We start from the raw sequence: 12,809 nt of genomic DNA, 5'->3' as shown, positions 1-12,809 counted from the left end.
CGGAGGCACTGCGGCCCCGGCCCGAGCCCGACCCCGGTGAGTGCGGCCCGGCGACGCTGGCCGGGCCCCGACCCGGTCCCGGAGATCCGGCCCCGCGGAGCCTCGGAGTCCCGGGCTCACGGCGCACTGGCCGCAGCCACTCATGTTCTCCTTTGTCTGCTTCCGCCTGCAGGGTCCCCTACCCGGCCGTCCCCCGCCCACGGGCCGCTCCCCTGGGCCCGCCGTCCCCTCCCCCGCTGGCGGGGCCCGGACAGAAGATGGTGCAGAAGAAAACAGCCGAACTTCAGGGCTTCCACCGTTCGTTCAAGGTGAGAGCCGGGTGGGTTTGGGGTCGCCTGGGGCTGGACCACTCTAGTGGTCGGTGAGGGGCGCGTAGCTGGTGCCCGCCCCCCTCGCCCCCGCCCTGTGTCTGGGGCTGCCCCAGCCGGGTGTAAGCTGCTGGGGGCGGTCAACGGGCCGCAGTCCAGTTCCTAGCGCCCTGGGGACTGTGGGGGTCTTTCCTTTGGGAACCCCAACCGTGGCCAGAGCCCCCAGGCCCTGGGAGCACTTGGTTGTGTGTGCCCTGCAAACCCCAGCCTGGTGTGCACTGCTGGGGAGCTAAGCAGGCCACAGTCCAGTCCTCAGCGCCCTGGACCTGGGGGTCTGGGGGGGTCTTTCCTCCAGGAATCCGAGGTAGGATTTGAGGTCCCCAGAAGCCCTCCTAGGTGGTCCTTGCAACAGGGGAGTGGATTGGATGTCCCCCAGCCCTGTGCCTCCCAGGCCGTCCAGGCCTAAGTGCTATTTCCTGTGGGAGCAGGAAGTTTCTGCGGTGGCCCCACACGGCTGCAGTCTTGGTCTCAGATGAGCGCGTCTGGGGGGGGCGGGCAGGTGCTGGGGAGGGGCCCCACAAGGCTGGCTCAGGGGACGCAGTGATGTCAACGGCCGCTCCACCCCACCAGTCGCCTTATGTAATGGCTTCCATGGCCCTTCCTGGGCCGGGACCTGTTGCCTGTATAGAAGGCGGGACCTGGGTGTGTGTGGGCACGCGCGCGCGCGCACGTGTGTGTGTGTGTTTGTATGTGTGTGTGTTTGTGTGTCCTCGCTTGCGCGCGTGTGTACACAGGCACTCCCAGAACGGGGGTGGGAGGAGCAAGCTGTGACTGTTTGGGTTAGAATTTCCAGGCCTGTCCAGCCACATCTTGGGCCAGCGTGCCCCACCCCTGCCCACACGCTGGTCACCCTCGCTTTCCCCTCGCCGGGGCCTCGACAGCCTTGGCACATCTAAGTAGGTGTCCAGGGCTGGACTGAAGAGGGGCTGGACCCAAGACGTCACCAGCAGCCGTGGTCTGTCCCCTCCTGGGGCTAAGCATGAGCTAGGACAGGGTCAATGTGAGGGGCCACACGGAAGCCAAAGCAGACTCGAACTTTCCAGCTGATTCCAGCTGCCTCCTGCCAAGGCCTGCTGACTGGAGGCCTGAGGCCAGCCCCAGGCCCAGCCGCCCACCTTGCTGGGGACTGGAGGCTGCTCCCAGGTGGGACCCGGGCATCCTGAGAAGTGGGAGGGCCGCGGGCGGGGGGCGGGGGCCGCGCTCCAGCCACTCTGGGCTGCTCCCCGCCGCGCTGTGGCTGCTTACGTGGGCCGGGGCCGCTCCCTCCCCCCAAGTCCAGCTGCAGCACCGCCGGGACCTTTTTTGTCTGGTGCCTCAGCACCCCCGGGACCCCTCCTGCCAGGCGTCTCCCGGTCTACTTTCCCCATTTTCAGTTGGGAAATCAGAGGCTTAGAAAGAGAGGTTTGCCCCAGTCTCCCCTGCACGTGGAGACGACATGGGAGCCGCTTTCACTGGGGAGGGGGGTGTGTGACTCGGCCACCACCCCTGTCTCCAAAGCAGAGGCTGGGACAGGCGTGTGGGGGTGGGGAGGGGACCCGTGGGCCCCCTCGGCGGTCCCTGCGCCCTTCCTCAGCCCAGTGAGCCACAGATGTGGGTTAGGCCTGGGGCTGAGGTCACGAGACCGAGGTGAGCAGCTGCTGGCTGCTGGCCCTGAGCCCCTCGTCCACCCTCTTATGTGGTTATCCTGGGGCCCCCCTCCCAGGTGGAAGTCATGACTTGACCCCTCTCGAGGCTTCTGGAGGAGCCCGGGCAGGGTGCTGGGTTCTGGCCCTGGTGACTGTGCACCTGACTCCCCGGGAGGCCAGACCCCTCATCGGGCAGGGCCAGGGCCTTCTCACTGCTGCCTGGCCCGCTGGGCCTCCTCACAGCCCTGCGCAGGGGGGTGGGGAGGCCTCCGCCTGTGTTTTTCAGCCGCTCCCCTGACCTCCGCCTGCCCCCTCTGCTGCCGGCCTGGCTTCCGGTCTCCTGTCTGTAGGAATCTGCCCCAGCTCCTTCTGCCCTGGGCCTCTCGGGGTCTCCGGGGCCTTCCTGGAGTTTCTTCTCTGGATGACCCTCCTGCTGGAGCCCTGGCCCAACTTGTGCCGAGGCCCCGGGGATGGGCCGGGTCATGTGGCGTCAGCAGCGCCACAGTGCCCAGAGGCCCCCGCACCCACCGGAGGCCCTGGCCACCTAGTCGGCCAGGCTGCGGGCAGCTAAATTAGAACTCATTCCTGAAGGCCTGTGGCTGCTCCCCTGTGTCCCAGCCTCAAAGGCCTCACGCCAGGGGCCATCTTTCCTCACGGGGCCCATCTGGCCTGTGGAAGGTTCCTGCAGCAGCCCTCTGCAGGGGGAGACCAGGCTACTCGAAGCGCCAGCCGCCTTCCTTCCCTGCTCAGGGTCTAGCACCCTTCCCCCAATCCAGGGGACTAGCGAGTGACCTCCAGCGGCCCCCTCCCTGCCAGGGCTGGTTTCTTAGCTGGGCTGGGCCTTAGCTGGCACGGGGTTGGGGGGGGGGTGCCTATAAGGAGCTCTGTCCTGGGGGCAAAACAGGACAGTGCAGGCTATGGCCCAGGCAAGGCCAAGCAGAGGGCGGCCCAGCATGTACCCTGTTGGCCGGAGGCCTTGGAGGCCCATCTTCTGAGCCACAGTCGGGCAGCAGTGGGGCGTCAGAGGGAGCAGCACATGGCCGGGAAGGCAGTGGCTCCTCCTTTCATGGAGAGGAAACTGAGGCCAGAAGTTTGGGGCCTTGTGCTGGTGGCCGTGGGAAAGCAGGCAGGGCCACCCCTGCTGGGAGCCCCGCCTAGAAGCCAGCAGCAGCCGGTGACTCACCCCTGCCTTGCTGCCTTTGATCCTCGGCAGCCCAGGGGGCCAGTTGGGCTGTGGAGGTTGTCCCCGAGCAGCGAGGCCCGGCCTGTGCACCACAGCGACTTACCAGGCCCTCTTGCCTGTTCGGGGTCCTTCCCCACACCGCATCCCCTTCCTGGATGCCCCAAGTACCCTGGCCTGGCAGGGAGAAGGTCCATTTCCTTACAGTCGGGCAGAGGAAGGCTTTTGTGCCCCTGGACTTGTGGACGCAGACGGGGGGCTGGGTCCCTCTCTTGGCAGGCCCTGAGAGCTCCCCTCTCCCGCCCCCTGCAGGGGCAGAATCCTTTCGAGCTGGCCTTCTCCCTAGACCCGGCCCACCTTGGGGAGACCGACTTCAGCCTGGAGCATCCGGCCCGCCCTGGTGAGGGCCCGAGGGAGGTGGCGGTGCGGGAGGGCTGGGCGAGTCTCCGAGCCGCAGGCGGCCGAGCAGGCGGCTTCACTGCGGGGTCTCCTAGTGCAGATATGCCCGCCAGCCAGCCCATCGACATCCCGGATGCCAAGAAGAGGGGCAAGAAGAAGAAGAGGTGCCGGGCCACGGACAGCTTCTCAGGCCGGTTCGAAGGTGAGCAGGAGTCCGGGGCGGGGGAGTGGGGTGAGGGGCCGGCCCGGGGTGGCTCTCACCGCCCCCCGCTCCTCTGCCCCCCCCCAGACGTCTACCAGCTGCAGGAGGACGTGCTCGGGGAGGGTGCCCACGCCCGAGTGCAGACCTGTGTCAACCTCATCACCAACCAGGAATACGCCGTCAAGGTGAGTGCCAGCTTGTGGCCAGCTCCCCACACCTCTCCCTGCAGTGCCTGTGATCTGGCACTGGCCACGGGTGGCAGGAGGAGGGAGCTGGCATTTGAGCCCCTGGACCAGCCGCTGGGGGAAACTGGTGTCTAAAAATGGCCCCAGGGCCCGTGACTCAGGCCACCCCTGGGAATCTAGGTCAGCCGCTCCGAGCCCCCGAGTCTGGGCGGGACCACGAGGGGCAGCTCCCTACACCCGTGGCTGAGGACCTGGTGCCAGGGCGGCTGAGAGCTGGGGGCTTCGGTCAGAGTTGGCTCTGGCTGGGTCACCCTGGGCCACTCCTCAGCGACGGCCTGGGCTTGTAACCAACCTCCGTGTTGGTTACAGTGAGTAAAAGGCAATGCTGCACCTGGGGTCCAGGGAGGCCCAGAAGAGCCCCCTGAGAGTTTCTGTGTGGCCTCGAAACCTCCGAGAACCTTCCGGCCTTCCCTGGTGACCCTGCATCCGGGTGCGATGGGGTCACAGGAGCCCAGGGACCAGCGCCAGGCACTACCTGCTGACCTGGGCAGGCCAGAACCCCGGGCCTTGGTAGAAGTATGGTGGTAAAAGGGGCCCTCGAACTGCCCCCCACTGTGAGCTCCCAGGTCAGGTGGAGCGATGGTACCAGACAGTCGGGCGCTCAGCTTCCAGTGCTTTCTGTAAGACAGGCATCGCATGGAGCGTTTGCCTCCTAGGGACTGTGTTGGGCAGCCTGGCTTCCTGGCCCTGTTTAGCAGTTCTGAGCGAGGCTCAGAGGAGTTAGCCGGAGTCAGGCCTCCCCGAGGAGGGACCGCATTTTCCTCCATGACGTGGGGGTCCTAGCCAGGTCCCCGAGGGATAGGACAGGTTTCTTCAGAAGGCCGTGGCCGCTGGCCTTGTGTCACGAGGCACTGAGATCTGCTGGGTCTGCCTCTCCGGGGCACAGGTGTGTTTGTCACCGGACAGCTGGGACAGCGCCGAGGTTGGGGGCCCTGACGCCAGACGGACAGCAGGCCTGCCTGGCGCAGGAACAAGCTGGTGATGCCGCATTGCCCTCCGGGCCGACGTGCACGCAGGGAGCCCTGGGCCTACGCCGCCTGCCCAGTGATGGGGGGCCTAACATCCAACCTGGGAAGACATCCCCGGGGCATTCCTGAGGGCCAAGGTGGCCCCCAGAGAGTCACCTGGTACTTTGTGTCCCCGCGTCTGTGAGCGAAGGTGGCTGCAGGCCCACCCGGGAGGCGCGCACCGCGGATCAGGGCAGAGGCTGGCTTCCGGATGCTCTGGAGTTGCCAGAGATTGTGCCTGCTGGTTGGCAGGGGCCGGTCTGGGCCGGCCTGAAAGGGGCCCGGGCTGAGGGGCCCGTGGCGGCTGCCCGCGCTGTCGTGGAACAGGGGAGGTAGGCGGGGACGGCTTGGCTGGCAGCCGGGCGCCCAAGGCCCCTCTAGTCCCCTGGGTGGTGTGGGAGCCTGCAGGGTGCCCACCAGTGTCCCAGGCAGAGAGGGCATGCTGACACCTGAAGGGGCATTTTGCAGGAGTCTCAGGCCCCAGACACACCCCGAGCCTGTGGGGTCGGGAACGGAGAAGGCCCGCCCCGTCTTTCTGCTTTGCTTGTCCAGCTGTCTCTCTCCTGATGACCCTCAGGAAACATGTTGCAACCCCACTCCCACCCGACCCTCAGCTTGTGCTGACGCCATAGTTCTGACTTCCGGCAAATTCTGGGCCCCAGGAAGAGAGTTCTGCTTCTTAGAACTGAAGCTCGAAGCTCTGCGAGGTCCCAGCTGCAGCACATGCCAGGTCCCTCCCGGGAGGAGCCCCTGGGGCTTTGGGGGGGCTTTGGGTGACCCAGCTGCCGTGTCCCCTGCCCCTCCTCCGCCTTTCAGATCATCGAGAAGCAGCCAGGCCACATTCGGAGCAGGGTTTTCCGGGAGGTGGAGATGCTGTACCAGTGCCAGGGGCACAGGTAACGTGACCTGCCGTGCCACAGAACCGGGCCCAGGGCCGCCTCTCCGCGGGTGAACGGCCCGGATACCTCCTCATCCCCAGCAAGCATTTAGGGAGCATCCAGTGTGCACCAGGCTGTGCGCGGGGTGCACTGGGGAAGACCCAGTGTCTGTCAGGCAACCCAGAGGGGCCAAGGTGGCAGGAGGCCCCTGGCCCCGGCCCCGGCCCCAGCCTTCCTGTGCACGGGGAGGGGGGTGGAAAGGGTGGGCCCCTCCTGGGCTGGGCCGTGGGTGCACAGAGGCCTTAGGAAGTCTCCCTCCTCTCCTGCCTCTCCAACCCCCCACACCCCAGGAATGTTCTAGAGCTGATAGAGTTCTTTGAGGAGGAGGATCGCTTCTACCTGGTGTTTGAGAAGATGCGGGGCGGTATGTGGGGCCTGGGTGACGTGTCCAGCTGTGTCCTGATGGGCTGTGGGCTCGGCCACCAGGGAGGACCTTGCAGATGTGCCCTCCTGCACATCAGAGGGGGGCTTGTGGGGTCTGAGTTTCCTGTCCATATGGCAGCTCCGGGTTGAAGACTTTCAACCCAGGGAGGCCAGAGTGGGCACTTCCCCGTTGGGGGGAAGTGGGCACTGGGCACTGGGCAGCAGCCTGGGACTCGGAGGTGACGGGAGTGTTCTTCCTCCACCACGGCCTGGCCCCAGGCTCCATCCTGAGCCACATTCACAAGCGGCGGCACTTCAACGAGCTGGAGGCCAGCGTGGTCGTGCAGGACGTGGCCAGCGCCCTGGACTTCCTGCACAACAAAGGTGGGTGGTGGGACTCCCTTGTTTCCCGGGATGTCCAGCCTCGCGCCCCGGCCCACCTGCCCGAGACTCCTAGAAAATGCCTCCACTCCCTCCACTGACCCTGGTTCTCACCGCAGGCATCGCCCACAGGGACCTAAAGCCAGAAAACATCCTCTGTGAGCATCCCAACCAGGTGAGAGGCCTCGGGGAGCGGCCTTCCCTGCACCAGGGCCCGTGCTGGGTTGGCCTGGACCCACCTGACCTCCTTTTCCCACCCCTCCTAGGTGTCCCCTGTGAAGATCTGTGACTTCGACCTGGGCAGCGGCATCAAACTCAACGGGGACTGCTCCCCAATCTCTACCCCAGAACTGCTCACCCCGGTGAGACACGCGGGCAGCGGCACGCAGCTACCCGCTCCAATTGGCTCTGCTCCAGGGCTGGGCTGCCCGCCGTTGCGTAACTCCAGCCCGTGGAACTGGGGCCTTTGCTTAGCAACAGCCGCTGATTGGCCTGCGGAAAGGGGAGGCGGGGCTGGGGGCGGGGAGGGGCGGCTTCCCGGCACCTGCCGCTGATTGGGTGGCTGGGCGGGTGGGCACCTGCCACCTGTTGATTGGGTGGATGTGGGGGCGGAGCCTGCCCCCCTCCCGCCTCTGATTGGCCAGGCCGGGCATCGGGCGCAGCAGGCTCAGGTGACCCTGTGTTGGGGCCTTCACGTGACGCCGGAAGTCCCGGCCTGCAGCAGTGCCGTGGCCCCTCCATCGGCCCTGACCCCTTGTCCGGCCCGCAGTGCGGCTCGGCAGAGTACATGGCCCCCGAGGTGGTGGAGGCCTTCAGCGAGGAGGCCAGCATCTACGACAAGCGCTGCGACCTCTGGAGCCTGGGCGTCATCCTCTATATCCTGCTCAGCGGCTACCCGCCCTTCGTGGGCCACTGCGGCAGCGACTGCGGCTGGGACCGCGGCGAGGCCTGCCCGGCCTGCCAGGTGCGCGCGTGGGCCCCGTCCCTGGTGCACCCGGTCCTCAGCCCAGTGCACCACGCCGGCCGGGGCTGTGAGCGCATGAGCCCCGGCCCCTAAGTGCCGGCCTGTGAGCCTGTGTGGCCCCCACCCCCAGCACCCCACTGTGCCCTGCTTGCTGCCCAGACCCTGGCCTGTGATACCCGATCCGTCCCCAGGGCCGTGCTGGCCTGGTCCTCCCGGGGTTACAACGCTCTTTGCCTCCCGTGGTCCACAAGAGGAAGTCTTTGGGGGTCAGGGATCTGCCTTCAGGCAAGACTTAGAGTCTTAACTTGTGGCCTTCTGCCCTGCCAGAGCCTGGCTGCCAGGAGCTGTCTTTCTGCTCTCCACATCTGCTGGGCAGAGCTCACTGGGCACTTTCCTGAGACCAGCTCTCCAGTCCAGCCTGCATTCCTCCCAGGGCCCTCCCCAGCCCCCCGCCCCCCTCCCCTGCTGTCTGGGGAGCCAGTCTGTCCAGGACGCGGGTTAGGCTGCATGGCTGGGTCTGGGGCCCAGATAGCCCGTTACGGAGCAGCGGCAAGGCCCACGGGCTGGTGTGGGTGTTGGACTAAGTTGCTCTGCAGCGGACCTTTCACCCCCATGCCCCTCACCCACAGAATATGCTGTTCGAGAGCATCCAGGAGGGCAAGTACGAGTTTCCCGAGAAGGACTGGGCCCACATCTCCTTCGCCGCCAAAGACCTCATCTCCAAGCTCCTCGTCCGCGACGCCAAGCAGAGGCTGAGCGCCGCCCAAGTCCTGCAGCACCCCTGGGTGCAGGGGGTGAGCGATCCCTGCTGGGGACCTCCTGCCTCCGGCCCGCCTCCCACGGGCAAGGGAGGGGCTTGGAGCAGGAGCACCCCCGGGGAGGCCAGCACCAACAGCCCCAGATGCGCCGTGGGCCTGGGGCCCAGCCCGGGGCCCCGCAGTCAGACCCCCCCGCCTGCATCCGGCTGGATGCAGAAATTGCCTGAGCCTGTGCCCTGGGGGCATCGGGCCTCTTCCTGTCTGGCACAGGGAGCAGGCTGAGATCATCCGGGTGTCGGCCAGGTGTCAGGCCTCCGGCAGGGCCCACCAACCTCAGTCCTGCTCGCTGTCGCCACTGGGCTGGATAGAGACAGGCTGCCGGCCCAGGGCAGGGAGGGCACACGGGCAGGGGTCTTCACCAAAAGTAGGAGGTGGCGCTGGGGGTCCACAGGCAGCAAAAACGGGGCCCGGTCTTGAGTCGAGCTGGTGGAGGGGCTCCCGGCCCCTTCGGGAGCACCGGGAGACCCGCGGGGGGTGAGGGAGGGGCCAGGCGCAGGTCGCGAGCGCCGCTCTGAACTCCTGCTGTGCCCCCCCACCTCGGTCACTGCCAGCGGGGCCCCCGGAAGGCAGCGGGGCCCTGCTCTTCAGCCCGTCCCCTCCCGTGTCCTTACAGTGCGCTCCAGAGAACACCCTGCCCACACCCATGGTCCTGCAGAGGTGAGGCCCGCTGGGGGTCGTGAGCCCTAGAGTGGGGGGGCCCCAAGCCGGGGTGGTTAACGTTAAGATGTTTAAAACGACGAGCCGTCTTTAGATTCGGGGGTGCTGGGGAGGCCAGCGGAGCACTTGGGTGTCCTCCTGCCAGTGGTGGTAGTGGGCCGGCCCCCTGCGGGCAGCCTGGTCCCCTGCGCTACAGCACAGACTCCAGGGGTCCCGGGAGGGTCCCCACAGCCACCCTCACCTCCTTGGTGACCGCCCCGCCCCCAGGAACAGCTGTGCCAAAGAGCTCACATCGTTTGCGGCGGAGGCCATCGCCGTGAACCGGCAGCTGGCCCAGCGGGAGGAGGGCGCGGCCGAGGAGGCGGAGCAGAGCCAGCCCGTGGTCGTCCGCGCCGCCCGCTGTCTGCAGCTGTCCCCGCCCTCCCAGAGCCGGCTGGCCCAGAGGCGACAGCGAGCCAGCCTGTCCGCGGCCCCCGTGGTCCTGGTGGGGGACCACGCGTGACCCCTCTCAGCTCTGTACATAGGTCACTCCCTCCCCCCATCAGATCTTCAGAGTTTTTTAAGCTACTGCCAGGGGGCGACCAGCAGGCGGCCTCCCCTGGCTAGTCTCCGAGGCGCTAAGCTCAGTTCGGGGGGCTCTTTTTATATGAGGTTTTTGCTGTTGGATTTATTTTCTTTTTTCTGTCTCATCCGCATTCTTTTTTTCCTCTTAAAGGTGTTAAAAGCAAAGCAGGCACCTGGGGAGGAGATTGGAGGGTGTGTCTCTGGGCTTGTCCCGTCCCTGCCCCCAGCCCCGGACGCCCATTTGTACTGTGAAGGGTCCCCACTCCCGCCCCGCCCAGGTGTGACTCAGGAGAGGAGGGCACACGTTGCCTTCCAGAGCTAGGGGCACAGAGCGCACCCCTCCCCCGGCCCTCACGGCGTCTTCAGGGACGGGCCGCCCCGTGGCTCCCCAGGGTGCCACGCGCCTCTTCCATCCCTCCCCCGGAAGCGCCCTGGTCGCTTGGAGGGGCAGGGGCTTCTCAGGTCTCCCTTGTGGCTGGAGGAGGCCAGGTGCAGGCAGGTGGGATAGGACACAGGGCCACCCGCCAGACCCCCCGGCAGACTGACAATCGGGGCTCCCTCAGACCTTGACCTTAAGCTGCAGCTCTCGCCCCGCCCTCCCCTGCCCTCTCCCCAGGGGACCCTGCCCACCAGGAGGGCAGTGCCAGAGGCAGTGGGAGGGGTTGGACAGGCACCCGTCAGCCAACCTGGGGGTCCCTTGGACCCCCACCCTGGGCACCGGAGTGCCCCTTCTCAGGGCTCAGTCTGACCATGGCCATGTCCTGCCCCTCACCGCCGCCCCTCGGGTCTGGTGAGAAAGCTCTGTGTGCACCCCTGCCTCCTCCTCAGAGCCAGGGCCCAGCCAGGGGTCCTGCTGAAGCCCCTCCGCCCCCAGGAACCTTCAGGAACACGGCTCCAGCTCCTCCCGGGCACCCAGGACTCGCCGTGCCCGCCCGGACCGACCTCGGCGCCGGGTCAGACGTGGAGTGACCCGCCGGGCTTGGGACGGCCGACCCCCCTTCCCTCGGGTGGGAAACACTATGCAATACAGGCTCCCCCTTCTCCGTGTCCATGTGCTTCTGCCGGCCGGGGGGCCCTGCAGCCCCCCACCAGGCAGCCTGGCCCCGGCCTCCGGTCCCCGGCCTCCGGTCATTCGTCCTGTTTTGTTCGTTTTTAAAGACATTGGTTGACTTCCCTTCCCTGTTCTTGAATACTTGAATGTTGGGGGGCCTTGTGGGTAGGAGGGCTCACATGCCGTGTCTGTGGCAGTCCCTGGTGGGGACTGGCCCCCGCCCGCCTGGATCTGTGGACCGGCCTTTCCAAAGACCCCCGGGGCGGGGGGGGGGGGCGCCCGCCCTCCCCTGCTTCTTGCCCATCAGTGGTTCTTCGTTTTGAGCTGGGGATTCTGCCTTTTTGTAAAAAAGAAACAAATGGACCCCCGCCTGCCGCAGGCGCCTGGGCCGTTTTAACTCTGGAAAGCTGAGCTGTGAGGAGCTTTTTTTTTTTTCCAAAGGTGGGACAGCCACTTCCTCTTGTCACACGTCACACGCACGGTGTGGCCCGGAGGACTGTCAGAACCGCTACTGTGAAAGCGCCCAGCCCCCGCCGCTCTGGCCCTGGGGGAGGGGGCGGCAACGTTTCAATGTTCAGATGTATAAAAAAGACAAAAAAAAACCCACCTCGTTTTTTAGGAGTGGGGGGACATCAAGCACTTTAGCGCCGCCGGGCCAGCTCGTTTTCCTTACACCAACTGTTGACGCCGGACTTTTGTATTGTTTTGTAAGGATTTAATAAAAGTCATAAAACTTGTGTGTCCTTGTCCTGATTTTCTGTTGCGGAAGCAGCAGCTCCAGAGCGCTCCTGGAGCCCAGTGATGCTGCTGAGTCCAGAGTCTGGACGGGCGCCCCAGGCGTGGCCCTCGTCTGTCCCCTGCACCCCGGGCACATGTGGGTGGCTCCCCAGACTGAGAGGACGGCCAGGAAGCCGTCCTGTCCCCTCGTCCTCTGGCCCAGGCCCGCGGGAGCCCGGAGGAGGGCAGCTCTGCGTGGTGGGGCTGCCAACTTTGGACAACGCGACCCAACGAAACCTCGTCCTTCTGGCCTCCTGTGTGGCTCAGCCTCGGCCGTCACTGAATTCTTGCTGCGTGCAGGCCTCTGTGCCGACCGCCCAGGGCTGACCAGATCCCGGCAGGGAGGAGTGGATCACGGAGAGCTTCCTGGAGGCGGGAGCCAGTGGGGCATTAGCCTGGGCTGCTAGCTCCTCTGAGAAGCCGGGTGAGGTGCTGAGCAGGCAGGCAGCAGGGCGCCTGAGCTGCCAGGAGAGTCGCGGGCGGCCGGGGCTCTGCAGGGCGGGGGCCAGGGCCCCAGTGCGCCGGGCGGCTCCCGGAGCGCCTGTGTCTGGGTCCCGCCCGGAGCATCGTGTGCTCAGGACGGAGCCAGCGGGCAGCGGGCGCCTGGTGCGCACATGTGCGCTGCCCCTCCGCCTGCGGGCACCTGCGGGCACAGACCCGACGGGATGTCCTCTTCGGAAGGGCCATCCTGTCACCTTGTGGAGCGTGGACTCAGAGCCCAAAGGACCGGGGGAGCTCTGGTCCCTTTGCAGCCAGCCCAGGGCGGGGGGGGGGGGGGGGGGGGGGGGGGGGGGGGGGGCGGGTCACCCTTCTGCCCAGGACCCCCAGCTCAGCAGGTAGCACACCCTCCCCTGACCTGGCCTCCTAGAGCCTGGGCCTCACCCCTGCTTTTGTTCAGCCACCTCCTAGTCCTCCTCTGAGACCCCATGGCTCCCCTGCCCCGGGCTCCAGGGCCACCCCCCAACCAAGTCCCTCTCGCAGTGCCTCTGGGCCCCTCCCCTGGCCATGGCCCAGCCGGGCATGTGGGGGGGGGAGGAGTGGGTGCCGCCCCAGACAGCTCAGAGCCCTGCGGCCCCCTCCTGCCCCCTCCCTGCCTCCTCCTGCCCCCTCCCTGCCTCCTCCTGCCCCCTCCCTGCCTCCTCCCTGTCCCTCCCTGCCTCCTCTTGCCCCCTCCCTGCCTCCTCCTGCCCCCTCCCTGCCTCCTCCTGCCCCCTCACTGCCTCCTCCTGCCCCCTCCCTGCCTCCTCCAGCCCCCTCCCTGCCTCCTCCT

General features: G+C 66.8%; 1 protein-coding gene across 2 annotated transcripts; it reads left to right on the top strand.

The window, feature by feature from the left end:
- Positions 1 to 172: 172 nt before the first annotated feature.
- MKNK2 (MAPK interacting serine/threonine kinase 2) lies at positions 173 to 11,499 on the top strand. 2 transcript variants are annotated; one of them, XM_029916356.1, is made up of 13 exons: positions 173 to 308; positions 3,486 to 3,573; positions 3,673 to 3,774; positions 3,862 to 3,959; positions 5,843 to 5,922; positions 6,255 to 6,328; positions 6,607 to 6,711; positions 6,828 to 6,883; positions 6,975 to 7,070; positions 7,478 to 7,672; positions 8,302 to 8,466; positions 9,104 to 9,147; positions 9,415 to 11,499. In XM_029916356.1, exons 1-13 carry the CDS (start codon positions 258 to 260, stop codon positions 9,647 to 9,649), a joined length of 1,389 nt encoding a protein of 462 aa, XP_029772216.1. In that variant the 5' UTR covers positions 173 to 257; the 3' UTR covers positions 9,650 to 11,499. The 2 variants fall into 2 exon arrangements, with proteins under 2 accessions (XP_029772216.1, XP_029772215.1); XM_029916355.1 differs by having other exon boundaries at positions 3,453 to 3,573.
- Positions 11,500 to 12,809: the final 1,310 nt, after the last annotated feature.

This window comes from Suricata suricatta, chromosome 12 (genome assembly GCF_006229205.1).
Source record: "Suricata suricatta isolate VVHF042 chromosome 12, meerkat_22Aug2017_6uvM2_HiC, whole genome shotgun sequence".
Lineage (NCBI taxonomy): Eukaryota > Metazoa > Chordata > Mammalia > Carnivora > Herpestidae > Suricata > Suricata suricatta.
The sequence above is the reverse complement of the archived record's forward strand: the minus strand, read 5'-3'. Positions and strand labels throughout refer to the sequence as shown.